Here is a 27948-nt window from a genome sequence, read left to right as displayed (position 1 = left end):
TGCAACATCTGCAGTGACTCCATGTTAAAGTGAGAACAGGATGGAAACTGGCAGCAGAGGTGATGAAGTGGAGCTCTGTACAAGTTCAGGAGACGGTCATTAATGCTATCAGGATATAAAACCCAATTAATATCAACCTACATCATCAACATAGTGTAAATTGAGTTTCATGTCTTTTCAGGTGCTTGTTTTGGCTGCTACCTCTGACCTATAATCAAATCCATTTCTTTCTTCCCTTTCTCCACCCACGTCCCTTCATGTCGCCATTTCTCTCTTTGCCCTCGAATGCTTACATTAACCCTGCATCGATCTGTCCTAAGCCCTGAAATTACCCATCTCAAGCTACCTCTCATTGAAGGAAGATCCAGAAATGGTAGGGAGATGTCGGAGATGGTCCAAGTAAATTTGAGAGTAGGGTGGAAATTAGTGGTGAAGTTGATGAAGTCAATGTGTTCTGGAGAAGGGTCTCGACCCGAAACGTCACCCATTCCTTCTCTCCCGAGGTGCTGCCTGACCCGCTGAGTTACTCCAGCGTTTTGTGTCTACCTTCTCATTGACATAGGATGGCACGGTGGCGCATCGGTAGAATCGCTGCCTTACAGCACCAGAGACGCAGGTTTGATCTTGACTACGGGGGCTGTCTGTGTGGAGTTTGTACCTTCTCCCTCTGGCTGTGTGGATTTCCTCCCACTCTCCAAAGGCGTACAGGTCTGTTTGTTGAAATTGTAAATTGTTCCTGGGATAATGCTCGTGTACGGTGTGAACGCTGGTTGTCACGAACACGCTGGGCCGAATGGCCTCCTGTGCTGCATCTCCAGTCTAAAGGAACCTGCACCTTCGAAACCTGCTCTTATTTTCTCTGACTCATGCTCCATCTTGTGGACTTACAGACCTCCCAACCCGTCCGAATTTGCCGGGAAGTCTCCGTTTTCTTATTTCATTTCCGCCATTCCGATTTCGCCTCACATTCTTTCCCGCAAAACAGTCGGTAATTTCAATTTCTCAATTCGGCCACTCGATATACGGCAGATGGTAGAGGAGTAATCGAAATTACCGACTGTTTTCGGATGGTCAATATCGTTGCGTTGTATTAGCGATCCTTGTTAGCACGGTCACAGACTCGCGCTATGATGTCTGTGTGCTTAGCCGAATCGCATATATCACCACGTACCTCCCCGCGGGGCTGTCAGCCACGACAATCGGGGATACGTAGCGCATTAACAGCTGCGGACGATAGAGAACACATGCAGATCCATCTGTTGCTGAAAAGTTGCATTACGCGCCATACTATGAATTTTTATGTAAAATTCTGAATTTTGGACATCAGAATTATGAATTTGAATGAATTAATTAATAAGTTTATTGGCCAAGTATGTACATATACAAGGAATGTGCCTTGGTGCTCTGCTCACAAATGACAACACAAACATACAGTTAACGATTAAGAATAAAGCATAAACACATCAAAACAATAAGGATACAACATTACGGTCTAAACATGTGGGTGAAAATAAACCAGAGCAAAAAAGAGACTACAGACTTTTGGCTGTTGAGTAGAGCTACTACTCGTGGAAAAAAACTGTTTTTATGTCTGGCTGTGGCTGCTTTGACAGTCCGGAATTGCCTTCCAGAGGGAAGTGCTTCGAAGAGTTTGTGGCCAGGGTGAGAGGGGCCAGAGATGATCTTATCGAAACGTATAAGATTATTAAGGGGTTGGATACGTTAGAGGCAGGAAACATGTTCCCAATGTTGGGGGAGTCCAGAACAAGGGGCCACAGTTTAAGAATAAGGGGTAGGCCATTTAGAACTGAGATGAGGAAAAACTTTTTCAGTCAGAGAGTTGTGAATCTGTGGAATTCTCTGCCTTAGAAGGCAGTGGAGGCCAATTCTCTGAATGCATTCAAGAGAGAGCTGGATAGAACTCTTAAGGATAGCGGAGTCAGGGGGTATGGGGAGAAGGCAGGAACGGGGTACTGATTGAGAATGATCACATTGAATGGCGGTGCTGGCTCGAAGGGCCGAATGGCCTCCTCCTGCACCTATTGTCTATTGTCTATCTTGCCCGCTCGCTTCCTGGCCCTTGCAGTGTACAGTTCGTCAATGGGGGGAAGGTTGCAGCCAACAACCTTCTCAGCTGTGCGAACGATCCGTTGCAGCCTCCGGATGTGGTGCTTGGTGGCTGAGCCAAACCAGACCATAAAATCAAATGTTGGGATGTCTGGACTTATTCCATCAGTGGTACAGAATAAATGCACCTTGTCCATTTATATACTGGTAGCGTTTTGGAGAGTGATTAGAAGATTGCGGTTGGGCAGGCCAGGACTCCATTCCTTGCAGTGCAGGAGTCTAAGGGGTGATCTTATAGAGGTGTATAAAAGAGTGAGGGGAATAGATTGGGTAGATGCATACAGTCATTTACCCAGTGTCGGGGAATCAAGAACCAGAGGACAGAGACGTTTAAGGTGAAAGGGGAAAGATTTAATGGGAACCTGAGGAGCGATATTTTCACCCAGAGGGTGATGGGTGTATGGAACGAGCTGCCAGAGGAGGTTGTTGAGGCAGGTTTCAAAGACACTTGGACGGGTACATGGATAGGACAGGTTCAGAGGGATATGGGCCAAACGGGCCACAAATGGGACGAGCATCGTGTTAGGATGGACTAGTTGGCTGAGCCTGTTTCCGTGCTATGTGATTCTATGACCATACGAAACAGCAGATGGTGAGACCTTGAGCAAAACACAAAACACTGGATTAACACAACGGGTTAGGCAGCATCTGTGGAGGGAACGGAGAGACTACTTTTCGGGCTCGGACCTTTCTTCAGACTCATTTGTCTGTCCATCCATCGTGTTTTGATTGCAAAATCTCCCTTCTTGGTGTAACTCTGCATTGTTTTATCATATCATATATCTACAGCCGGAAACAGGCCTTTTCGGCCCTCCAAGTCCGTGCCGCCCAGTGATCCCCGCACATTAACACTATCCTACACCCACTAGGGACAATTTTTACATTTACCCAGCCAATTAACCTACATACCTGTACGTCTTTGGAGTGTGGGAGGAAACCGAAGATCTCGGAGAAAACCCACGCAGGTCACGGGGAGAACGTACAAACTCCTTACAGTGCAGCACCCGTAGTCAGGATCGAACCTGAGTCTCCGGCGCTGCATTCGCTGTAAAGCAGCAACTCTACCGCTGCGCTACCGTGCCGTGGCTCTGGTCGTATCTGATTCATAAAACAAATCAAGTGTAACGGCTGGCAAAAGTGAGAGCAGGGTGTCAACCTTTACATCTCAGAACAATGTGAATTTTTGTGCAAGGGAGGTGGCCTTTCATTTCGATCCACTTCATTTGAGTGGCAAGCTGTGATCCAAGGCACGGTTTAAGAATAAGGGGTAGGCCATTTAGGACTGAGATGAGGAAAAACCTCTTCACCCAGAGAGTTGTGAATCTGTGGAATTCTCTGCCGCAGAAGGCAGTGGAGGCCAATTCACTAGATGTTTTCAAGAGAGATTTATATTTAGCTCGAAGGTAGAGACAAAATGCTGGAGTAACTCAGCGGATCAGGCAGCATCTCTGGAGAGAAGGAATGGGTGACATTTCGGGTCAAGACCCTTCTTCAGACTGATGTCGGGGGGGGAGGGAGCGGGACAAAGGTAGGATGTAGTCGGAGACAGGAAGACTAGTGGGAGAACTGGGAAGAGGGAGGGGATAGAGAGGGAAAACAGGGACTACCTGAAGTTAGAGAAGTCAATGTTCATACCGCTGGGGTGTAAACTACCCAAGCAAAATATGAGGTGCTGTTCCTCCAATTTGTGCTGGGCCTCACTCTGACAATGGAGGAGGCCCAGGACAGAAAGGTCAGATTGGGAATGGGAGAGGGAGTTGAAGTGCTGAGCCACCGGGCTAAAGGAATCAAGGGATATGGGGGAAAAGCAGGAACGGGGTATTGATTTTGGATGATCAGCCATGATCATATTGAATGGCGGTGCTGGCTCGAAGAGCCGAATGGCCACCTCATACACTTATTTTCTATGTTTCTATTAAGCTTCCTCTTTAACACAACTAACACAGAAAGGTGGATGAGCTTAGAGCCTGGATTGACATCTGGAAGTATGATGTTGTGGCGATCAGTGAAACATGGTTGCAGGAGGGTTGCGATTGGCAATTAAATATTCCAGGATTTCATTGTTTCAGATGTGATAGAATCGGAGGGGCAAGAGGTGGGGGTGTTGCATTGCTTGTCAGGGAGGATATCACAGCAGTGCTTTGGCAGGACAGACTAGTAGGCTCGATTAAGGAGGCTGTTTGGGTGGAACTCAGAAATGAGAAAGGTTTAGCAACACTTATAGGGGTGTATTATAGACCGCCAAATAGGGAACGAGAATTGGAAGAGCAAATATGTAAGGAGATAGCAGATATTAGTAGTAAGCACAGAGTGGTGATTGTGGGTGATTTCAATTTTCCGTATATAGACTGGGAATCACATTCTGTTAAAGGGCTGGATGGTTTGGAGTTTGTAAAATGTGTGCAGGATAGTTTTTTGCAGCAATACGTAGAGGTGCCTACCAGAGAAGGGGCAGTGTTGGACCTCCTGTTAGGAAATGAGATGGGTCAGGTGACGGAGGTATGTGTTGAGGAGCACTTTGGGTCTAGTGATCATAATGCCATTAGTTTCAATATCATTATGGAGAAGGTCAAATCTGGACCAAGGGTTGAGATTTTGGATTGGAGAAAGGCTAATTTTGAGGAGATGAGAAAGGATTTAAAAGGAGTGAAATGGAAATTGTTGTTTTATGAAAAGGATATAATAGAGAAATGGAGGATATTTAAAGGTGAAATTTTGAGAGTACAGAGTCTTTATGTCCCTGTTCGGTGGAAAGGAAAGAATAATAATTTGAAAGAGCCGTGGTTTTCCAGGGAAATTGGACACTTGGTTCGGAAAAAGAGGGAGATATACAATAAATATAAGCGGCAGGGAGTAAATGAGGTTCTTGAGGAATATAAAGAATGTAAAAGGAATCTTAAAAAGGAAATTCGAAAAGCGAAAAAAAGATATGAGGCTGCTTTGGCAAGTAATGTAAAAGTAAACCCCAAGGGGTTCTACAGATATGTCAATAGCAAAAGGATAGTGAGGGATAAAATTGGTCCATGAGAGAGTCAGAGTGGACAGCTATGTGCTGAGCCGGAAGAAATGGGGGAGATATTAAACAATTTATTTTCTTCGGTATTTACCGAGGAGAAGGATATTGAATTATGTGAGGTAAGCGAAACAAGTAGAGTAGTGATGGAAATTAGGAGGATTAAAGAAGAGGAGGTACGGACACTTTTGAAAAATATAAAAGTGGATAAGTCTCCAGGTCCTGATAGGATATTCCCTAGGACATTGAGGGAAGTTAGTGCAGAAATAGCAGGGGCTATGACGGAAATATTTCAAACGTCATTAGAAACGGGGATGGTGCTGGAAGATTGGCGCATTGCGCATGTTGTGCCTTTGTTTAAAAAAGGTTCTAAAAGTAAACCTAGCAATTATAGACCTATTAGTTTGACGTCTGTGGTGGGAAAATTAATGGAAAAGATACTTAGGGACAATATATATAATTATTTGGATAATCAAGGCCTGATTAGAAACAGTCAACATGGATTTGTGCCTGGAAGGTCATGTTTGACTAATCTTCTTGAATTTTCTGAAGAGGTTACCAGGGAAATTGATAAGGGCAAGGCTGTGGATGTTGTCTATATGGACTTCAGTAAGGCATTTGACAAGGTTCCACATGGAAGGTTGATTAAGAAGGTTAAATCGTTGGGTATTAATAGTGAGGTTGCAAGATGGATTCAACAATGGCTGAATGGGAGATACCAGAGGGTAATGGTTGACAATTGTATGTCAGGTTGGAGGCCAGTGTCTAGTGGAGTGCCCCAAGGATCTGTGTTGGGTCCACTGTTGTTTGTCATTTACATTAATGATCTGGATGATGGTGTGGCAAATTGGATTAGTAAATATGCAGATGATACTAAGATAGGTGGAGTAGTTGATAGTGAGGTAGATTTTCAAAGTCTACAGAGAGACTTGGGCCTTTTGGAAGGGTGGGCTGAAAGATGGCAGATGGAGTTTAATGCTGATAAGTGTGAGGTGCTGCATTTTGGTAGGACAAATCAAAATAGGACGTACAGGGTAAATGGTAGGGAATTGAGGAATGCAGTGGAACAGAGGGATCTGGGAATAACTGTGCATTGTTCCCTGAAGGTGGAATCTCATGTGGATAGGGTGGTGAAGAAGGCGTTTGGTATGCTTGCCTTTATAAATCAGAGCATCGAGTATAGAAGTTGGGATGTAATGTTAAAATTGTACAGGGCATTGGTGAGGCCGAATCTGGAGTATGGTGTGCAGTTCTGGTCGCCAAATTATAGGAAGGATGTCGACAAAATGGAGAGGGTACAGAGGAGATTTACTAGAATGTTGCCTGGGTTTCAGCACTTAGGCTACAGAGAGAGGTTGAACAGGTTGGGTCTTTATTCTTTGGAGCGTAGAAGGTTGAGGGGGGACTTGATAGAGGTTTTTAAAATTTTGAGAGGGACGGACAGAGTTGACGTGGGTAGGCTTTTCCCTTTGAGAGTGGGGAAGATTCCAACAAGGGGACATAGCTTCAGAATTGAGGGACAAAGGTTTAGGGGTAACATGAGGGGGAACTTCTTTACTCAGAGGGTTGTGGCTGTATGGAATGGGCTTCCGGTGGAAGTGGTGGAGGCTGGCTCGATTTTATTATTTAAGAGTAAATTGGATAGGTATATGGATAAGAGGGGATTAGAGGGTTATGGTCTGAGTGCAGGTAGATGAGACTAGGTCAGGGAGAATGGTCGGCGTGGACTGGTAGGGCCGGACAGGCCTGTTTCCATGCTGTAGTTGTTATATGTTATATGTTATATGCATGTGAAAAGGCATTTGGATAGGTACATGGATAGGAAGGGTTTAGAGGGATTTGACCAAACACAGGCAAATGGGCCTAGCCAATTATGCCATGTTGGTCGGTATGAATGGCATAACGTATGATGAGCGTTTGTCGGCACTGGGCCTGTACTCGCTGGGGTTTAGAAGGATGAGGGGGGACCTCATTGAAACTTACCGAATAGTGAAAGACCTGGATAGAGTGGATGTGGAGAGGATGTTTCCACTAGTGGGAGAGTCTAGGACCAGAGGGCACAGCCTCAAAATGAAAGGATGTCCCTTTGGATAGATGAGGAGGAATTTCTTCGGTCAGAGGGTGGTGAATCTGTGGAATTTATTGCCACAGACGGCTGTGGAGGCCAAGTCAGTGGATATTTATAAGGTAGAAATTGACAGCTTCTTGATTAGTAAGTGTGTTGAGGGTTATGGGGAGAAGGCAGGAGAATGGGGTTGAGAAGGAAAGATCAATCAGCCATGATTGAATGGCGGAGAACACTCGATGGGCCGAATGGCCTACTACTGCTACTGTGACTTATGAACATGACAAGATGGGCCGAAGGGCCTGTTTCCGTGCTGTACAGCTCTGTGACAAGTGAATCGGTTTCCCCCGCATCCCACCAACCTTGTGAAGCTGTTCCCTCACACACCTCGGTTACGATACGATACGATAAAACTTTATTCATCCCCGGTGGGAAATTGGTCTGCCGACGGTCACGACACACAAGGTACACGAAAACTAGAAATCAAAAGTGTAAGCAAAAAGAATAAGACAAGCGACTGTTGTTTGGCTACCGCGTGCACAGCGCCTTCACCGGAACAAACGAACAAACACAGGCTTATCCCCTGGGCGGAGGATTCTAAACTAGTGCCCCCCCCCCACACTGGGTCCCCCTTTGTTCCCCCCGCCGTCCCTCACAGCAGCCCCCCCACGCCAGGACCCATTGTCTTCCCCCCCCCACGCCAGGACCCATTGTCTTCCCCCCCCCCATGCCCATCGACCGTTGATCGCGGTTCCATCGCAAGGCCCCACCACCGCCGGCCTCCAAGGCTCCCGTTGCCATTGAGGCTCCATCACTGTCGAGGCTCACGCTGCCGTCGAGGCACTCGCTGCCACTGCCGAGACTCCCACCGCCCCCGCCGACGCTCTCCTCGCCACCGCCGCTACTTCGGCCCAGACAGGCCTCGCTGCCCGGCTTCTCCGGCCTGTTGGCCCTACTGGCGTTGGGAACGTTCCGGTCGGCGGCACGGTTGCTCGACGGGTGGATCGAACCCGAGCGGCTCCCCGGGACCACCACACTTTGGTATGAAGTCTCTTATTCCCACTGAATTGAACAAATTCATTTTGGATTACTGTAGCCAGGCACACTCATCTGTCAAAGATAGACACAGAGTGCTGGAGTAACTCAGCGGGTCAGGCAGCATCTGTGGAGAACATGGATAGGTGACGTTTCACAGAGTGCTGGAGTAACTCAGCGGGTCAGGCAGCATCTGTGGAGAACATGGACAGGTGACGTTTCATGTCTGAAGAAGGGACCCGACCCAAAATGTCACATGTCCTTTTTCTCGAATAATGCTGTCTGATCCGCTGAGTTACTCCAGCACTTTGTGTCCATCTTTGGGATAAACCAGCATCTGCAGTTCTTTGTTTTTCCATTCGGCTGTCTGGCGAGGATTGCAACCTAAGTTTGGTGTGAATAATTATCAGGGTTTGGGCGTTGCTGTGGAGGCCAGCATTTATTGTCCCTCCCTGATCGACCTCCAGGGTGTCGGTGAGCGGAAGCCCTGAACTTCCTCGCGGGTTGAAGGTATTCCCACGGTACCACCCAGTAGTTACTTGGTAAGTAACGGTGAGATTAGGAGCCTGGGTCAATGGAGTATTTCCAGTTTGGATGACGTGTGATTTGGACACGTATCTAGCCTTGGTAGGAGAGGTCGCAGCTGTGTGCTGATCCAACCCTAATGGTTAGTGTGCACACCCACCGGCCCAGGTGACATTAGCTGCCTCCCAAGGTGAAAGGTGGCCTTGCTCTCTGCACTAGCTTGCTGTTTCCTCTGGCACCGGCGGTGGACATTCCTGCTGGGTTGAGAGTGCCAGACGGCACGGGAATGAATCACGTTTCCACATGGGAAGTGGATTGTTTTCCGGTCAGAACCTGCTGGTGTCAGGTGCAGCGACACATCCTGTTCATGGGGGAATGATTCACTTGTTTAGCCAAAGCATTCAGCTGTCTTCGGTTTAGAGAAACAGTGCAGAAACAGTCCCATAGGCCAACCGAGTCCACGACGTGGGATTTCTCCGGGTCTCCAGTTTCCCCTCACACCCCAAGACGTGCAGGTTTGTAGGTTGATTGGTTTAGGTAAAAATTGTAAATTGTGCGTAGGATAGTGTTAGTGTACGGGGATCACTGGCTGGCTGGTGCAGACGTAGAGGGTCAAAGGGCCTGTTTCCACGTTGTATCTAAAACGTCTACAGACAACCAGTGATTACCCCGTACATAAATACCATCCTATACACCAGGGACAAGTTTTATCGAGGCCGATTAACCTACAAACCTGCACGTCTTTGGAGTGTGGGAGGAAACCCACGCAGGTCACAGGGAGAACGTACAAACTCCGTATAGACAGCACCCGTAGTCAGGATCAAATTCAGGTCTTTGGCGTTGTAAGGCAGCAACTCTACCGCTGCGCCACCCACCGTGCCGTCGTTATGTACGATGTTGGTGAGGCCGCATTTGGCTTATTGTGTTCAGTTTTGGCGCCATGTCATAGGAAAGAAGTTGTCAAGCTGGAAAGGGTGCAGACAGTTTACAAGGATATTGTCAGGAATTAGGGGTGTGAGCTATTGGGAGAGGATGGGCAGGATAGGACATTATTACTTGGAGAACAGCAGGATGAGGGGAGATCTTATAGAGGTGTACAAAATCATGAGAGGAATAGATCGGGTAAATGAATAGTCTCTTGCCCAGAGTAGGGAAATCGAGAACCAGAGGACAGAGGTTCAAGGTGGGAGGCGAAAGATTTGATAAGAATCTGAGGGGCAAATCTTTTCACACAAAGGGTGGTGGGTGTAGGGAACAAGCTGCCGCAGGAGGTAGTTGAGGCAGGGACTATTGCAAAGTTTTAGACAGGTACATAGATAGGTTTAGAGGCAGGTGGGGATAGTGTAGATTGGACATGTGTAGGAAGGAACTGCAGATGCTGCTTCACACCAAAGATATGCACAAAATGGTGGAGTAACTCAGCGGGACAGGCAGCAGCTCTGGAGAGAAGGAATGGGTGACATTTCGGGTCGAGACCTTCAGATGGGGTGTGTTTAGAGACACAGCGTGAAAACAGGCCGTTTGGCCCACCAAAGTCTACACCGACCAGTGATCCCTATACATTAACACCGTCCTACACACATAAGGACAATTTACACTTTTCCCAAGTCAATTAACCTACAAACCTGTACGTCTTTGGAGTGTGGGAGGGAACCGAAGATCCCGGAGAAAACCCAGGCAGTCATGGGGAGAACGTACAAACTCCGTACAGACAGCGCCCGTAGTCGGGATGGAACCCGGGTCACCGACGCTGCAAGTGCTGGAAGGCACTAACTCTACTCCTGCACCACCGTGCCGCCCCACGGTGGTCAGTGTGGGCAGGTTGGGCTGAAGGGCCTGTTTCCACACTGTGTGACTATGATGGTGCTGTTCCTCTGCTGTTAGGCAGTGTCTTGGGGAGGTGGCTGGGCAAGTGGCCAGAGTGGAGATGGCTGCTGTGGTGTGCTGCCACTGTGATAACGTCATCCATGGGTAGGTTTGCCAACTGTCCCGAATTAGCCGGGACATCCTGTATTTTGGGCAAAATTGATTTGTGCCGTATTGAACCGCCCCTGTCCCGTATTAGGCCCGGGGGACACTGTAGGCCTGGACACTGTAGGCCCGGACAGTTGAGTAGGAAAAAAACTACAGATGTTGGTTAAAATCAGTGTCTACCTTCCGGACAGTGTAGGTTCGGACAGTCTAGGTCCGGAGGCCCGGGCGCCGCTTGACGGAGGTTGCCAAGCAATCTGCCTCCCGGCCCAGGCAGCCGTCATTGGTGGAGCGGGAGCACGTGGCCGCTGGGTGGGTGAGGTCACGCGGGGCGGTGACGTCATCTTGTCCCGTATTTGGACAAGTTGGCAGCCCTACCCATGGGCCAAGGTACTGGCTCCAGCCTGGAAACTCAGGAACACTCGCACATTCATCACCTACAAAGGGTTTTGGAGAGAGTGTGATCTCGGCGTAAATCATCTGCTGAAGGTCGCTGGCACCCTGTGCTTACTTCATCCCACTGCCAGATGGTTTCTGGAGGCAGCGTCGTGTTTAGAAACCCAATCCCTTCGTACATCCAATGTTTTTGCAACTGTTTTGTGATCCACTGATGGATTGAATTGCCAGTTGCATGATTAAATAAGCCGCGGGACAAATAAATTGGAGATTAGTGAACCGTACCTGTTCTTTTCAGGAGCACCCAGTCCAAAGCTCTCACGCACTGCACCTTGGTCGATTTGGTCTGATCCTGGAATATCGACTCCTGTCTTATAGACTCCACCGTGAGGGGAGGGTTGACGTTTCTGTAGATTAGTTTTAGAGACACAGCACGGAAACTGACCCTTCAGCCCACAGAGTCCACGCCGACCATCAGTCACCCATTCACACTACAGGTGCTCCTTGACATACCATGGGGTTACTTTCCGACAAACGCATCGTAAATCGAAGATATCGTAAGCTGAAAATGCATCTAATACCCCTAACCTACCGAACATCACAGGCGTGGAATCTCCCAATCATTGCTGACTGGGAGCTAACTACTGCTCGCTGCCATTGCCCAGCATCACGAGAGAGTATCGTACTGCCAAAGACACTGCCAGTCTGAGCAGTGGACAGCAGCACACAGATCGCTGGTCAGTGCCGACTGAGTGGACCAAAGCACTGTGTCTCTGAAGTCTTGAACCAAACTAACTATGATCTTTAATGGACGGTGTCTTTGGCTGCACTTTGGCCTGTGCACAATATAGTTACCTAGTATTAGACAATAGACAATAGACAACAGACAATAGACAATAGGTGCAGGAGGAGGCCATTCGGCCCTTCGAGCCAGCACCGCCATTCAATGTGATCATGGCTGATCATTCTCAATCAGTACCCCGTTCCTGCCTTCTCCCCGTACCCCCTGACTCCGCTACCCTTAAGAGCTCTATCTAGCTCTCTCTTGAATGCATTCAGAGAATTGGCCTCCACTGCCTTTTGAGGCAGAGAATTCCACAGATTCACAACTCTCTGACTGAAATTATTTTTCCTCATCTCAGTTCTAAATTCTTAAACTATGGCCCCTTGTTCTGATCTCCCCCAACATTGGGAACATGTTTCCTGCCTCTAACGTGTCCAACCCCTTAATAATCTTATACATTTCGATAAGATCTCCTCACATCCTTCTAAATTCCAGTGTATACAAGCCTAGTCGCTCCAGTCTTTCAACATATGACAGTCCCGCCATTCCGGGAATTAACCTAGTAAACCTACGCTGCACGCCCTCAATAGCAAGAATATCCTTCCCCAAATTTGGAGACCAAAACTGCACACAGTACTCCAGGTGCGGTCTCACTAGGGCCCTGTACAACTGCAGAAGGACCTCTTAAAATAGAATAGCGTAGAAGAGAATAGAATAGAATAGAATAGAATAGAATAGAATAGAACAGAATAGAATAGAATAGAATAGAATATTGTCATACAAAAACATGTTTTTGGACGAAATTACATTACCCACAGTCAACAATGAGAGGCAATAAAAAAGAAAGCAATAAAACAGACAATCACCAAAACCAACGTGTGTTTTGAAAGGGTGGGAAATATAATGGTGCAATAATAGGAAATGTACTAGATAACCATAACAGTGTAAAAGCAAAAGGCCAAAGAGCAACCAAAGTTACACTCCACAGAAGATCAGAGTTGCTGAAGGTAGACACAAAATGCTGGAGTAACTCAACGGGTCAGGCAGCATCTCAGGAGAGAAGGAATGGCTGACGTTTCGGGTCGAGACCCTTCTTCAGACTGATGTCAGGGGAGGGGGTGGCACAAAGATAGGATGTAGTCGGAGACAGGAAGACTAGTGGGGGAACTGGGAAGGGGGAGGGGATAGAGAGGGAAAGCAAGGGCGATCTGAAGTTAGAGAAGTCAGTGTTCATACCGCTGGGGTGTAAGCTGCCCAATCGAAATATGAGGTGCTGCTCCTCTAATTTGCGCTGGGCCTCACTCTGACAATGGAGGAGGCCCAGGACAGAAAGGTCAGACTGGGAGTGGGAAGGGGAGTTGAAGTGCTGAGCCACCGGGAGATTAGTTAGGTTAAGACGGACTGAGCGGAGGCGTTCAGCGAAACGATCGCCGAGCATAGTTGCTGAGGTCATTTGAGCGAAATATATATTTTCCTCTCCAAGTCTGTGAAGTCATATCATATTATATCATATCATATATAAACAGCGCGGAAACAGGCCTTTTCGGCCCACCAAGTCCGCGCCGCCCAACGATCCCCGTACATTAACACTATCCTACACCCACTAGGGACAATTTTTACATTTACCCAGCCAATTAACCTACATACCTGTACGTCTTTGGAGTGTGGGAGGAAACCGAAGATCTCTGAGAAAACCCACGCAGGTCACGGGGAGAACGTACAAAACTCCTTACAGTACAGCACCCGTAGTCAGGATCGAACCTGAGTCTCCGGCGCTGCATTCGCTGTAAAGCAGCAACTCTACTGCTGCGCTACCGTGCCGCCCTGCACATCATCTTGTATTGATAGTGGTGTGTATGGAATATCCCTTTCCCTTGATGATGGTTGACAATAGATTCCGGTTTCATCCAACCGGTAGACACTAAATGCTGGAGTAACTCAGCGGGTCAGGCAGCTTCTCCGGAGAGAAGGAATGGGTGACGTTTCAGGTCGAGACCCTTTAGGGTGCTGCCTGGCCCAAAATGCCTGGCATTTTGTGTCTGCCTTCGATTTAAACCAGCATCTGCAGTTTTTTCCCCCACCGTCCAACTGGTGCTCGACTCTACAATGGCTCCGCGTGGCGAATGCAATGACTCTGATCTCTGCAAAATGACCTAAACTATCCTGTCCCCCAAATGATACTGAGGGACAGCTGTGGCTTCAGTCATTGCCACCAGTATAAATAGACCCCTGACGCCCTCCAACAACGGCTGAAGTCACCTTTCACCAGATAAACCCCCACTCCTGACTCTGGTGAGAACGTGTGTGTGCTGGTGTGTGTGTGTGTGCGCGTGCTGATTAGTGTGTGCTGGTGTGTGTGTGTGTGTGTGTGTGCTGGTGTGTGTGTGTGTGGGTGTGTGTGTGTGCTGGTGTGTGTGTGTGTGCGCGCGCGCTGATTTGTGTGTGTGCGCTGGTGTGTGTGTCTGTGTCAGTGTCTGTGTGTATGTGTGCGCATGTCGGTGTGTGTGCGTGCATGTCGGTGTATGTCTGTGTGTGCATGTCAGTGTGTGCCTGTGTGCGTGCGTGCGTGTGTGTGTCCGTGTATCTGTGTCTCCGTATATCTGTGTGTCGGTATGTGTCTGTCCGTGTGTCTGTGTGTCGGTGTCTGTGTGTGGCTGTGTCTGTGTGCCAGTGTGTGTGTGTGCGTGCATGCGTATCTGTGTCGGTGTGTGTGTGTCCGTGTATCTGTATGTCGGTGTGTGTGTGTCCGTGTGTCGGTGTGTGTGTGTCCGTGTATCTGTGTGTCGGTGTGTGTGTGTGTCGGTGTGTGTGTGTTGGTGTATGTGTCCCCGTGTTTCTGTGTGTCCGTGTATCTGTGTGTCGGTGTGTGTGTGTGTTGGTGTGTGTGTGTGTGTCTGTCTGTGTGTGTGTGTCTGTCTGTGTGTGTGTGTCCGTGTATCTGTGTGTCGGTGTGTGTGTGTTGGTGTGTCTGTGTGTGTGTGTGTCTGTGTATCTATGTGTCGGTGTGTGTCCGTGTATCTGTGTCGGTGTGTGTGTGTGTCCGTGTATCTGTGTGTCGGTGTGTGTGTGTTGGTGTGTCTGTGTGTGTGTGTGTCTGTGTATCTATGTGTCGGTGTGTGTCCGTGTATCTGTGTCGGTGTGTGTGTGTGTCCGTGTATCTGTGTGTCCGTGTATCTGTGTGTCTGTGTATCTGTGTCGGTGTGTGTGTGTGGGTGTGTGTGTGTGTGTCTGTCTGTGTGTGTGTGTCCGTGTATCTGTGTGTCGGTGTGTGTGTGTTGGTGTGTGTGTGTCCGTGTATCTGTGTGTCCGTGTATCTGTGTCGGTGTGTGTGTGTTGGTGTGTGTGTGTGTCTGTCTGTGTGTGTGTGTCCGTGTATCTGTGTGTCGGTGTGTGTGTGTTGGTGTGTGTGTCCGTGTAGCTGTGTGTTGGTGTGTGTGTCCGTGTATCTGTGTGTCCGTGTATCTGTGTGTCGGTGTGTGTGTGTCGGTGTGAGTGTGTTGGTGTGTGTGTCTGTGTGTGTGTGTCCGTGTATCTGTGTGTCGGTGTGTGTGTGTTGGTGTGTGTGTGTCCGTGTATCTGTGTGTCCGTGTCCGTGTAAACTGGAAGCCATCCCTGTACGTTGGAAACTATTCCAGTCCGAGTGGCTTCCAGTTAAAATGACATCCCATCTAATTCCAATCTCACTGCTTGTTCCTGTAATTGTACCAAGTTCAGCTGTGTTTGTTTCTATCCTTTTTGCGGGCAGTGAGATCTGGATTGTCATAAGATGTTTAAAATAGATGTTGTCTCTGCTAATTACTGTGAGTCGGTATTCTCTGATAACTGTGCCTGCTGCCAGGTTTATTAGGATTCCTCACTCTAAATGTGATAAAGAAGGCGTACGGTACACTTGCTTTCATCTATCGGGATATTGAGTACAAGAGTTAGGAAGTCATGTTGCAACTTTATAAAACTTTGGTTAAGCTGTGTTTGGAGTATCGTGTGCAGTTCTAGCCGCTCCATTACAGGAAGCATGTGGAGGCTTTGGAGAGGGTACAGAGGAGGTTTTCCAGAATGATGTCTAGATTAGGAGGTGTTAGTTATCAGGAGAGGTTGGACAGACTTGGATTGTTTTCTCTGGAGCGTCAGAGGTTGAGGGAAGACCTGATAGAAGTATGTATAATTATGAGATGCATAGATAGGGTAGACAGTCAGAACCTTTTTCCCAGGATGAAAAAGTTAAAAATTAGGAGACATAGCTTTAAGGTGAGAGTGGCAACATTTAAAGGAGATGTGTGGGGCAAGATTTATTTTATCCACAGGGTGGTAAGTGACTGGAAAGTCTGCCGGGGGTGGTGGTGAAGGCAGATCGATAGTAGTATGTAAGAGACTTTTGTATAAGCATGTGGATATGCAGTGAGTAGAGGCATATTGATTATGCATATTGATGTTTTCAAGAGAGTTAGATAGAGCTCTTAGGGCTAACGGAATCAAGAGATATGGAGAAAAAGTAGGAACGGGGTACTGATTTTGGATGATAAGCCGTGATCATATTGAATGGCGGTGCTGGCTCAAAGGGCCGAATGGCCTACTGCACCTATTTTCTATGTTTCTATGTGCAGTGCTATCAAATCAAATGAAGTATTATTATATGTGAATACAATCATGCTGAAAGACTGGATAGACTCGGCTTGTACTCGCTGGAATTTAGAAGATTGAGGGGGGATCTTATAGAAATTTACAAAATTCTTAAGGGGTTGGACAGGCTAGATGCAGGAAGATTGTTCCCGATGTTGGGGAAGTCCAGAACAAGGGGTCACAGTTTAAGGATAAGGGGGAAGTCTTTTAGGACCGAGATGAGAACGTTTTTTTCCACAGAGAGTGGTGAATCTGTGGAATTCTCTGCCACAGAAGGTAGTTGAGGCCAGTTCATTGGCTATATTTAAGAGGGAGTTAGATGTGGCCCTTGTGGCTAAAGGGATCAAGGGGTATGGAGAGAAGGCAGGCACGAGATACTGAGTTGGATGATCAGCCATGATCATATTGGATGGCAGTGCAGGCTCGAAGGGCCGAATGGCCTACTCCTGCACCTATTTTCTATGTTTCTATGTTTCTATGCCAAGCACTAGTACAAAAGGGAGAATGAAGAGAAAGATACCAGAGTGCAGATTACGCTTCTCAGCATTGTGGCGAAACAGTTCCATAGAAAAAGTCCAATGTCTGCCATGCGTTGGTTGGAGAATCAGGACAGTACCCTGGCTTATGGAAGGACCGTTCAGAAATCCGATAACAGAGGGGGAGAAGCTGTTCCTGAGTTTGGTGGTGCGCGCTTTCAAGCTTCTGCATCTTCTGCCCGACGGGAATCGGGAAGAGGGAGGAGTGACCGGGGTGGGACACGGACAAGTCTGTGATTATGGCGGCTGCTTTCCCGAGGCAGCGTGAAGTGTAGACGGAGTCAATGGTGGGGAGTGTGGTGTGTGTGATGGACTGGGCTACATCTACAATGGTGAGGAGTGTGGTGTGTGTGATGGATTGGGCTACATCTACAATGGTGGGGAGTGTGGTGTGTGTGATGGATTGGGCTACATCTACAATGGTGGGGAGTGTAGTGTGTGTGATGGATTGGGCTACATCCACAACCCTCTGATTTTTTTGCGGTCTTGGGCAGAGCTGTTCCCAAACCAAGCTGTGATACAGCCTGGCAGTGTGCTTGCTATGGTGAATCTGTTGAAGTTGGTAAGAGTTATTGGAGACATGGTAGATTTCCTCAGACTCGGTAGATGTGTTGGTGTGCTGCCTTCAACTAATGCCCAGTCTCACTGATACTCTGAGCCTCCTGAACAGCTCCATAACTTAGATTGGACCAATACTTAGCTCCCCCTCCCCTCCCCCCACTCACCATCAACAACACCAGTCACATCTGTGGAGTCATTTAAGTTCCTTGGAACCATCATCTCCAGGGACCTTAAATGGGGGGCCACCATTGACTCCACAGTCAAAAAGGCCCAACAGAGGATGTACTTCCTGCGGCAACTGAAGGAACACAATCTGCCACAGGCAATGATGGTCCAGTTCTATACTGCCATCGTAGAGTCTGTCCTCACCTTCCCCATCATGGTCTTGTTTGGCTCAGCCACCAAGCACGACATCCAGAGGCTGCAACGGATCGTTCGATCAGCTGAGAAGGTTGTTGGCTGCAATTGATGAATTGTACACTGCAAGGGCCAGGAAGCGAGCGGGCAAGATCATCTCTGACCACTCTCACCCTGGCCACAAACTCTTTGAAGCACTTCCCTCTGGAAGGCGACTCCGGACTGTCAAAGCAGCCACAGCCAGATATAAACACAGCTTTTTTCCATGAGCAGTAGCTCTAATCAACAGCCAAAAGTCCGTAGCCTCCTTTTGTTCTGGTATTTTATTTCATTCACATGTTTAAACTATAATATTTTATTCTTAATGTTCTATGGTTTATTCTTAATTGTTGACTATATGTTGTGTTGTTACTTGTGAGCAAAGCACCAAGGCACATTCCTTGTATGTGTACATACTTGACTAATAAAATGTATCCAATTCAATACACCAAACAGTAACCTAAGGTTGGTGGAAGGATACAATCAATAGTAAAAACTCATCCAGAGTTCGAAGAAATGTGAATAGACATTTGACTTTGTTCAAAGAAACAGGCCCTTGGCGCCACAATTAAATACCCATCTACACTAATCTCTGTCATTAACCCGTCAGTAGTCAATACTGAATATTACAGAGCAACTCAGCGGGTCAGGCAGCATCCCTGGAGAAAAGGAATGGGTGACATTTCTTCAGACTTAGTCGGAATAAGGGTCTCGACCCAAAACGTCACCTATTCCTTTTCTCTATTTCAGTTTAGTTTATTGTCACGTGTACTGAGGTACAGTGAAAAGCTTTTGTTGTGTGCTAACCAGTCAGCGGAAAGATAATATATGATTACAATCAAGCCATTTACGGTGTATACACCGATCAGCCAAAACATTATGACTGCTGACCGGCGAAGTGAATAACATTGATTATCTTGTTACAATGGCACCTGTCAAGGGGTGGGATATATTAGGCAGCAAGTGAACAGTCAGTTCTTGATGTTGATGTGTTGGATGCAGGAGAAATGGGCAGGAGTAAAGACCTGAGCGACTTTGACAAGGGCCAAATTGTTCTGGCCAGACGACTGGGTCAGAGCATCTCTGAAACGGCAAGGCTTGTGGGGTGCTCCCGGTCAGCAGTGGTGAGTACCGACCGACAGTGGTCCGAGGAGGGACAAATCACAAACCGGCGACAGACAGGGTGTTGGGCGCCCAAGGCTCATCGATGCGCGAGGGCAACGAAGGCTATCCCGTCTGGTCCGAACCGACAGAAGGTCGACTGTGGCACAAGTCACAGAAAAGTTTAATGGTGGTCACGGGAGGAATGTGTCACAATACACAGTGCATCGCACCCTGCTGCGTATGGGGCTGCACACGGAGGACCAACAGCATATTAGGCATGTGGTCATAATGTTTTGGCTGATCGGTGTAGGTACATGATGAGGGAATAACATTTACTACAAGGATCCAGAGATACTGCTTGACCCGCCGAATTACTCCAACATTTTGTATGCATCTTCAGTATAAACCAGCATCTGCAGTTCCTTCCTACACACTGAATGTTACAGCTTGTATTGAATGGGATGGCATCTGGGCTGAGTATTAACCTCGTTCCCCCTGTGTTTGCAGGTGCCTGTATGGATGGCAGGGACAGTTCTGTGACGAGTGTATCCCATACCCAGGCTGTGTCCACGGGACATGTGTGGTGCCGTGGAAGTGTTACTGCGAAACCAACTGGGGAGGTCTGCTGTGTGACAAAGGTACGTACATGCCAAGTGTCTTAGTCTAGTTTAGAGATGCAGCGCGGAAACAGGCCCTTCGGCCCACCGGGTCTGCACTGACCAGCGATCCCCGCACATTAACACCATCCTACACCCACTAGGGACAATTTTTACATTTACCGAGCCAATTAACCTACAAACCTGCACGTCTTTGGAGTGTGGCGGGAAACCACTGAAGATCTCGGAGAAAACCCACGCAGGTCACGGGGAGAACGTACAAACTCTGTACAGACAGCGCCCGTAGTCGGGATGGAACCCGGGTCTCCGGCGCTGCATTCGCTGTAAGGCGGCAACTCTACCGCCGCGCCGCAATGCCTCTTAAGGCCATTGTTTGGTGTCACTTTTACCATAACGCTGCCTGCATTAGAGATACCCTTTCATATCTCTAGTTTCCCTCTCCACTGACTCTCATTCTGAAGAAGGGACCTGAAACATCACCTATTCCTTTTCTCCAGAGATGCTGCCTGACCTGCTAAGTTACTCCAGCATTTTGTGTCTACCTTGGTTCCAAGTAGAAGTTGGACAGACTTGGGGGTTGTTTACTCTGGACCTTCGGAGGCTAAGTAGAGACCTGGTGGACATATATAAAACTATGAGAGGCATCGATAGGGTAGCCAGTCAAAACCTTTTTCCCCGTCCAGGATGGAAATGTCAAAGGCAGACAGACTGTAGGGGTGACTGGTATAAGGGCAGCACGGTGGCGCAGCGGTACAGTTGCTGCCTTACAGCGAATGCAGCGCCGGAGACTCAGGTTCGATCCTGACTACGGGCGCCGTCTGTACGGAGTTTGTACGTTCTTCCTGTGAACTGCGTGGGTTTTCTCCGAGATCTTCGGTTTCCTCCCACACTCCAAAGACGTGCAGGTTTGTAGGTTAATTGACTGGGTAAATACAAAAATTGTTCCTAGTGTGTGTAGGATAGTGTTAACGTGCAGGGATCGCTGGGAGGCGCGGACCCGGTGGGCTGAAGGGCCTGTTTCCGCGCTGTATCTCTAAATCAGAGGCAACAAATAACACAAGGGAGAAACAGAATGGGAAATGCCGATGGTGAGGTGGAGCCAAGGCGGATTTCTGGCATGGATCATTTGCACCATATCCTCCATTTCCGTGCCATGCATTATTTGCAATCAATGCTTATTGGGATGTTGGTTCCGGTGTCCATTTTGCTAAGATTTTGTTCATAGTTTGGCGTTGCTCCCGGTCAACATTCCGTCCTGGCGGCTGGTCACACCAGCACTCTGCCATCCAGTTCTCTTTGCTGCCTCCACACCAGTCTGAGCCAAAGCTGTGCCTCAACAGGAAGCCTTGCTGAAATGTTTACACGCCCACCATTACATCTCATTGAAAGTGCAGGGCTGACCGGTTTCCTGCCTTTGAAGAGATGCAGGGATGGCTAATTGAGTCACGCACGTAATGGTTCCATTTAACACAGAGGTTTTTCATTGTATATAGTTTTGACAGCTCTGCCTCAGAAGGCAATGGAGGCCAATTCTCTGGATGCTTTCAAGAGAGAGTTAGATAGAGCTCTTCAAGATAGCGGAGTCAGGGGGTATGGGGATAGGGCAGGAACGGGGTACTGATTGTGGATGATCAGCCATAATCACATTGAATGGCGGTGCTGGCTCGAAGAGCCAAATGGCTTCTTCCTGCACCTATTGTCTATTGACTCGTGTATCAAAATCCAGATCATTTTAATTGAGCCCTTTCCATATTCTCTTCTACCTGGAAAAACAAGGAAGGAAGAAACAAGGAACTGCAGATGCTGGTTTATACCAAAGATAGATGCAAAGTGGTAGAGTAACTCAGCGAGTCAGGCAGCATCTGTGGAGAAAAAGGATGGGTGAAGTTTTGGGTTGGGACCCTTATTCAAACTGACATTTGAGTCGGAACCCTTCTTCAGATTGCTTCAGTCTGTTTGTGATACACCTCTAACTCTAATCGCCCCTCTCTGGACAGCCTTCCCCACAGCTTTGTGTGCAGTTCAGTCAAGTGTAAACTCTCTCACTCTGAGTCTGAAGAAGGGTCTCGACCCAAAACGTCACCCAGTCCTTCTCTCCAGAGATGCTGTCTGTCTCGCTGAGTTACTCCAGCTTTTTGTGTCTATCTCTGGTTTCTCAGTCCTGTTTGTTCATGTTCTGTTAGTTTGATCCCCTCAAAAGCTGTAAATGTTGGGTGAACCTCCCAAATGCTTTTCCACAATATCAGACAACCTACACTGGTTGCAAATTCCATTGTCATACAGTGACTGCTGTAGCGTCAACATTTAAGGACAGACTTTGCTTCAATAAGAAGCGGCACAGTGGCGCAGCGGTAGAGTTGCTGCCTTACAGCGAATGCAGCGCCGGAGACCCAGGTTCCATCCCGACTACGGGTGCTGTCTGTACGGAGTTTGCACGTTCTCCCCGTGAACTGAGTGGGTTTTCTCCGAGATCTTCGGTTTCCTCCCACACTCCAAAGACCTGCAGGTTTGTAGGTTAATTGGCTTGGTAAATGTAAAAATTGTCCCTAGTGGGTGTAGGATAGTGTTAGTGTGCGGGGATCGCTGGTCGGCGCGGACCAGGTGGGCCGAAGGGCCTGTTTCCGCGCTGTATCTCTAAATCGAAAACTAAATATCCAATTTCGTTTTTCTCAGTATCAAACAACCTGCACTATTTGTTCATTTCGAATACAGTGACTGCTTTAATAATATTAATATCATCATCATTTAAGGACAGAGTTTGGTTAACTTTACAAATCAGTTTTTCTCAGTATTAAAAAACAACCTGTATGTACTATTTGAAGTTCCCTGTCTATCTGTACTAATTTGAAGTTCCCTTTCAGATACAGTGACTGCTTTAACAATATCATCAACATATCAGGACAGAGTTTGGTTCAAAAGCAGCACTATTTTAAGTCTTTGAGCAAAGTGAACTGTGCACCTGGCCGGTCAATGATTAATGAGCTTCAGTTGCCTTGGGACAAATGGCAAGTTGTCACTTGTCCACAGACCCAACTGAATGTCTGGTATCTCCGCCTGGGGGGGGGGGGGGGGGGGGGGGCTTGATGTGTGCACATGGCCTTTGCGTCTGACCCTTTAACTTGAGCCAATTCTCTTCCCTCCCGAAGACTTGAATTACTGTGGGACTCACCACCCTTGCATCAATGGAGGGACTTGCATGAACACTGAGCCCGATGAATACCAGTGCGCATGTCCTGAAGGATATTCGGGCAAGACCTGCGAGATCGGTAAGTGAACAGCACGCCGTGTACGTGAAAACACAGGAACATAGAAAATAGGTGCAGGAGGAGGCCATTTGGCCCTTTGAGCCAGCACAATACAATACAATACAATACAATATATCTTTATTGTCAATGTACAGGGGTACAACGAGATTGGGAATGCGCCTCCCATACGATGCAATAATTTAATTAGCTAGTCAGTATTAATTTAAACAACCGAACGAAACAAATTGGAACAGTTTTAAAACAGAATAAAGTGCAAGTAGATCTGTGCCAGATCACTGTGCGATGTGACCATCCGGCTCAGCAGGACCGGTTCATAGCAGCTATGGCCCTGGGGATGAAGCTGTTCCTGAGTCTGGAGGTGCGGGCGTAGAAGGCCTTGTATCGTCTGCCCGATGGAAGGAGTTCGAACAGACTGTTGCAGGGGTGTGAAGAGTCTTTGTGGATGCTGGTGGCTTTTCTGAAGCATCGTGTGTTGTAGATGCCCTCCAAGATGTGTAGATGTGTTCCGATGGTCCTCTGAGCTCTCTGCCTCCGTGCAGCTGAGGTACCACACAAGGACACCATTCATTGTGATCATGGCTGATCATCCACAATCTGTTCCCCTTGCCTGCCTTCTCCCCATATCCCTTGATTCCACTAGCTCCTAGAGCTCTATCTAACTCTCTTTTAAATTCATCCAGTGAATTGGTCTCCACTGCCCTCTGTGGCAGAGAATTCCACAAATTCACAACTCTGGGTGAAAAAGATTTTTCTCACCTCAGTTTTAAATGGCCTCCCCTTTATTCTTAGACTGTGGCCCCTGGTTCTGGACTCCCCCAAAATTGGGAACATTTTCCTGCATCTAGCTTGTCCAGTCCTTTTATAATTTTATACGTCTCTATAAAATTATAGTAAAGAAGTGACAGAAGTGAACAAGGAGCAAATCACCCTCGGTCCCGAAAAACTGCCGAACAAGGTGATCCTTTTGTTCTTTGTCCCCCTTGGAACAGTCTTTGCAAATATTTACCCATTCCCTTTTAAACACTACTGTTGCTTCTGCGTGACAGCCTTCAGTGTAGAAATACGACAAGTTCTATCCTTGAACATTCTATCCCCTCCTTCTGACTCTATGATTAAGTCCCGCTCAGCACCACTGTAGGCCTGGACACTGTAGGCCTGGACACTGTAGGCCCGGACACTGTAGGCCCGGACACTGTAGGCCCGGACACTGTAGGCCTGGACACTGTAGGTCCGGACACTGTAGGCCCGGACACTGTAGGCCCGGACAGTGTAGGCCCGGACACTGTAGGTCCGGAAACTGTAGTTCCGGACACTGTAGGCCTGGACACTGTAGGCCTGGACACTGTAGGCCTGGACACTGTATGCCTGGACACTGTAGGCCCGGACACTGTAGGCCTGGACACTGTAGGCCCGGACACTGTAGGCCCGGACACTGTAGGCCCGGACACTGTAGGCCCGGACACTGTAGGTCCGGACAGTGTAGGCCCGGACACTGTAGGCCCGGACACTGTAGGCCCGGACACTGTAGGCCCGGACACTGTAGGCCCGGACACTGTAGGCCCGGACACTGTAGGCCCGGACACTGTAGGCCCGGACACTGTAGGCCCGGACACTGTAGGCCCGGACACTGTAGGCCCGGACACTGTAGGTCTGGACACTGTAGGCCTGGACACTGTAGGCCGGGACACTGTAGGCCCGGACACTGTAGGCCCGGACACTGTAGGCCTGGACACTGTAGGCCTGGACACTGTAGGTCTGGACACTGTAGGCCTGGACACTGTAGGCCTGGACACTGTAGGCCTGGACACTGTAGGCCTGGACACTGTAGGTCCGGACAGTGTAGGCCCGGACACTGTAGGCCCGGACACTGTAGGCCTGGACACTGTAGGTCCGGACACTGTAGGCCTGGACACTAGGCCCGGACAGTGTAGGCCTGGACACTCTAGGTCTAGACACTGTAGGTCTGGACACTGTAGGTCTGGACACTGTAGGCCTGGACACTGTAGGCCTGGACACTGTAGGTCCGGACAGTGTAGGCCTGGACACTGTAGGCCTGGACAGTGTAGGCCTGGACACTGTAGGTCCGGACAGTGTAGGCCTGGACACTGTAGGCCTGGACACTGTAGGCCTGGACACTGTAGGTTCGGACAGTGTAGGCCTGGACACTGTAGGCCTGGACACTGTAGGCCTGGACACTGTAGTAGGCCTGGACAGTGTAGGCCTGGACACTGTAGGTCCGGACAGTGTAGGCCTGGACACTGTAGGCCTGGACACTGTAGGCCTGGACACTGTAGGCCTGGACAGTGTAGGCCTCGACACTGTACGTCCGGACAGTGTAGGCCTGGACACTGTAGGCTTGGACAGTGTAGGCCTGGACACTATGTCCGGACAATGTAGGCCTGGACACTGTAGGCCTGGACACTGTAGGCCTGGACACTGTAGGTCCGGACAGTGTAGGCCTGGACACTGTAGGCCTGGACACTGTAGGCCTGGACACTGTAGGCCTGGACAGTGTAGGCCTGGACACTGTAGGTCCGGACAGTGTAGGCCCTCTACACTGTAGGCCCGGACAGTGTAGGCCTGGACACTGTAGGTCCGGACAGTGTAGGTCCGGACAGTGTAGGTCCGGACAGTGTAGGCCTGGACACTGTAGGCCTGGACACTGTAGGCCTGGACACTGTAGGTCTGGACACTGTAGGTCCGGACAGTGTAGGCCTGGACACTGTAGGTCCGGACAGTGTAGGTCCGGACAGTGTAGGCCTGGACACTAGGTCCGGACATTGTAGGCCCGGACACTGTAGGTCCGGACAGTGTAGGTCCGGACAGTGTAGGCCTGGACACTGTAGGTCCGGACAGTGTAGGCCTGGACACTGTAGGTCCGGACAGTGTAGGTCCGGACAGTGTAGGCCTGCACACTGTAGGTCCGGACAGTGTAGGTCCGGACAGTGTAGGTCCGGACAGTGTAGACCTGGACACTGTAGGTCCGGACAGTGTAGACCTGGACACTGTAGGCCCGGACAGTGTAGGTCCGGACAGTGTAGGCCTGGACAGTGTAGGTCTGGACACTGTAGGCCCGGACAGTGTAGACCTGAACACTGTAGGCCCGGACAGTGTAGACGTGGACACAGTAGGCCCGGACAGTGTAGGTCCGGACAGTGTAGGCCTGGACACTGTAGGTCCGGACAGTGTAGGCCTGGACACTGTAGGTCCGGACAGTGTAGGTCCGGACAGTGTAGGTCAGGAGACCCGGGCGCCGCCTAACGGAGGTTGCGTAGCAACCCATCTCCCGGCCCAGGTGGCTGCCATTGGTGGAGCGGGAGCACGTGGCCGCTGGCTGGGTGAGGTCATGTGGGACGCGGGGCGGTGACGTCACCGTGTCCCTTATTTGGGAGTGAGATAGTTGGCAACCCTAGGTGGAGACGGGTTGTCATAAGGGGTCCACTCCTGGCACTGTGGTAAGTTGGTTCACCTGACGTGTGGACATGATGTTCTCAATCGTATCCTGAATGCTCCCCCTTCACTTTGAGCGATTTGTCAGGAGTGTTTAATTTTCATATGTACGAGCCAGGGAACAATGAAATTCCTACTTGCTGCAGCTTTACAGTCCTATTAATGTCCCAACATGCAAATACATAAACAATAATCAAGAATACAATAAATAAATGGTCAGTAATACTAAGCAACCAAAGTACATGTTGCAGCCAAAGTCCACACAGTAGATCTTTGTTGCTGGGGTGGGGTTGTGATTGGGGAGTGCAGTGTTCAGGAGCCTGATAGTTGTTGTATGGTCACCTTGGAGAAGCTCGTGTGGTCCTGAGATCCTGAGAGCGATGCCGTCTGGAGCTACGCTCCTGGTAGGGTCACCCATGGCGGTAAGGTCGAGGGGGAGGTCCCTGACAAAGAGCAATCCAACCAAGACCTCAACGGTGGAACAGGCGGAGGATGACGGCTGACTTTAGTGGAGCGTCACAACGGCTGGGAAGGCGGATGGATGAAGGCTGCAGCAGAAAAGGGTCCCCGGTCGTCTTGGACTCCATGCCACTGGATCCTGACCCAGATCTGTCAAGGACCGTGTGGTGGCTGTCTGTGCACCAGTCTCCCCACGTTAAACAAAGTCACGCACAGGCGTCCGACCCTATGGAGAGGACAGTCACACTCGCTTCCAGTGACCGCCGATGGTTATCAGGTTCCTGTACATCCTTTATGATGGTAGCAGGGAGAAGAGAGTGAGGCCAGGGTGGCGTGGGTCTTTCTATGAACATCAGCTGTCTTGATGAGGCAGTGCCTCCTGTAGAACACCGCTGGTGGCGAGGTCAGTACCCGTGATGGACCGGGCCGGGTCTATCATTCACTGCAGCCTCCTTTATTACCGGCCGTTCGTGGTGCCGAGCCGGGTCGAGATGCACCCAGTCATTGCACTCTCCACTGTACACCCGTAGAGGTTCGACAGAGTATTCAGCGACAAACTGAATTTCAGAGTCATTGAGAGTCACAGAGCGATACAGTGTGGAAACAGACCCTCCAGCCCAACTTGCCCACACCGGCCAACAATGTCCCAGCTACACTCGTCCCACCTGCCTGCGCTTGGTCCATATCCCTCCAAACCTGTCCTATCCATGTACCTGTCCAACTGTTTCTTAAATGTTGGGATAGTCCCAGCCTCAAATACCTCCTCTGGCAGCTCGTTCCATACACCCACCACCCTCTGTGTGAAAAAGTTACTCCTCAGGTTCCTATTAAATCTTTTCCCCTTCACCTTGAACCTATGTCCTCTGGTCCTCGATTCATCTACTCTGGGCAAGAGACTCAGTGCATCTACCCGATCTATTACTCAGTCATCGTGTCATACAGTGTGGAATTAGGCCCTTCTACACCTGACGTTCGACAAAGTATTCAGCGATAAACTGAATTTCAGAGTCATAGAGTCACAGAGAT

At 49.0% G+C, this 27948-nt stretch overlaps 1 protein-coding gene across 1 annotated transcript in view; it reads left to right on the top strand.

Moving 5' to 3' along the window:
- jag2b (jagged canonical Notch ligand 2b) overlaps positions 1-27948 on the top strand; it is a 228052-nt gene that overhangs the window by 146709 nt on the left and 53395 nt on the right. Inside the window, exons 6-7 of the mRNA XM_078406964.1 lie at positions 19638-19768; positions 22894-23013. Coding sequence (XP_078263090.1) covers positions 19638-19768; positions 22894-23013 — 251 coding nt within the window. The remainder of the gene's footprint in view (positions 1-19637; positions 19769-22893; positions 23014-27948) is intronic.

This window comes from Rhinoraja longicauda, chromosome 10, assembly GCF_053455715.1.
Source record: "Rhinoraja longicauda isolate Sanriku21f chromosome 10, sRhiLon1.1, whole genome shotgun sequence".
Taxonomy (NCBI): Eukaryota; Metazoa; Chordata; class Chondrichthyes; order Rajiformes; family Arhynchobatidae; genus Rhinoraja; species Rhinoraja longicauda.
Note: the sequence above shows the minus strand (reverse complement) of the source record. Positions and strands in the feature narration are given on the sequence as shown.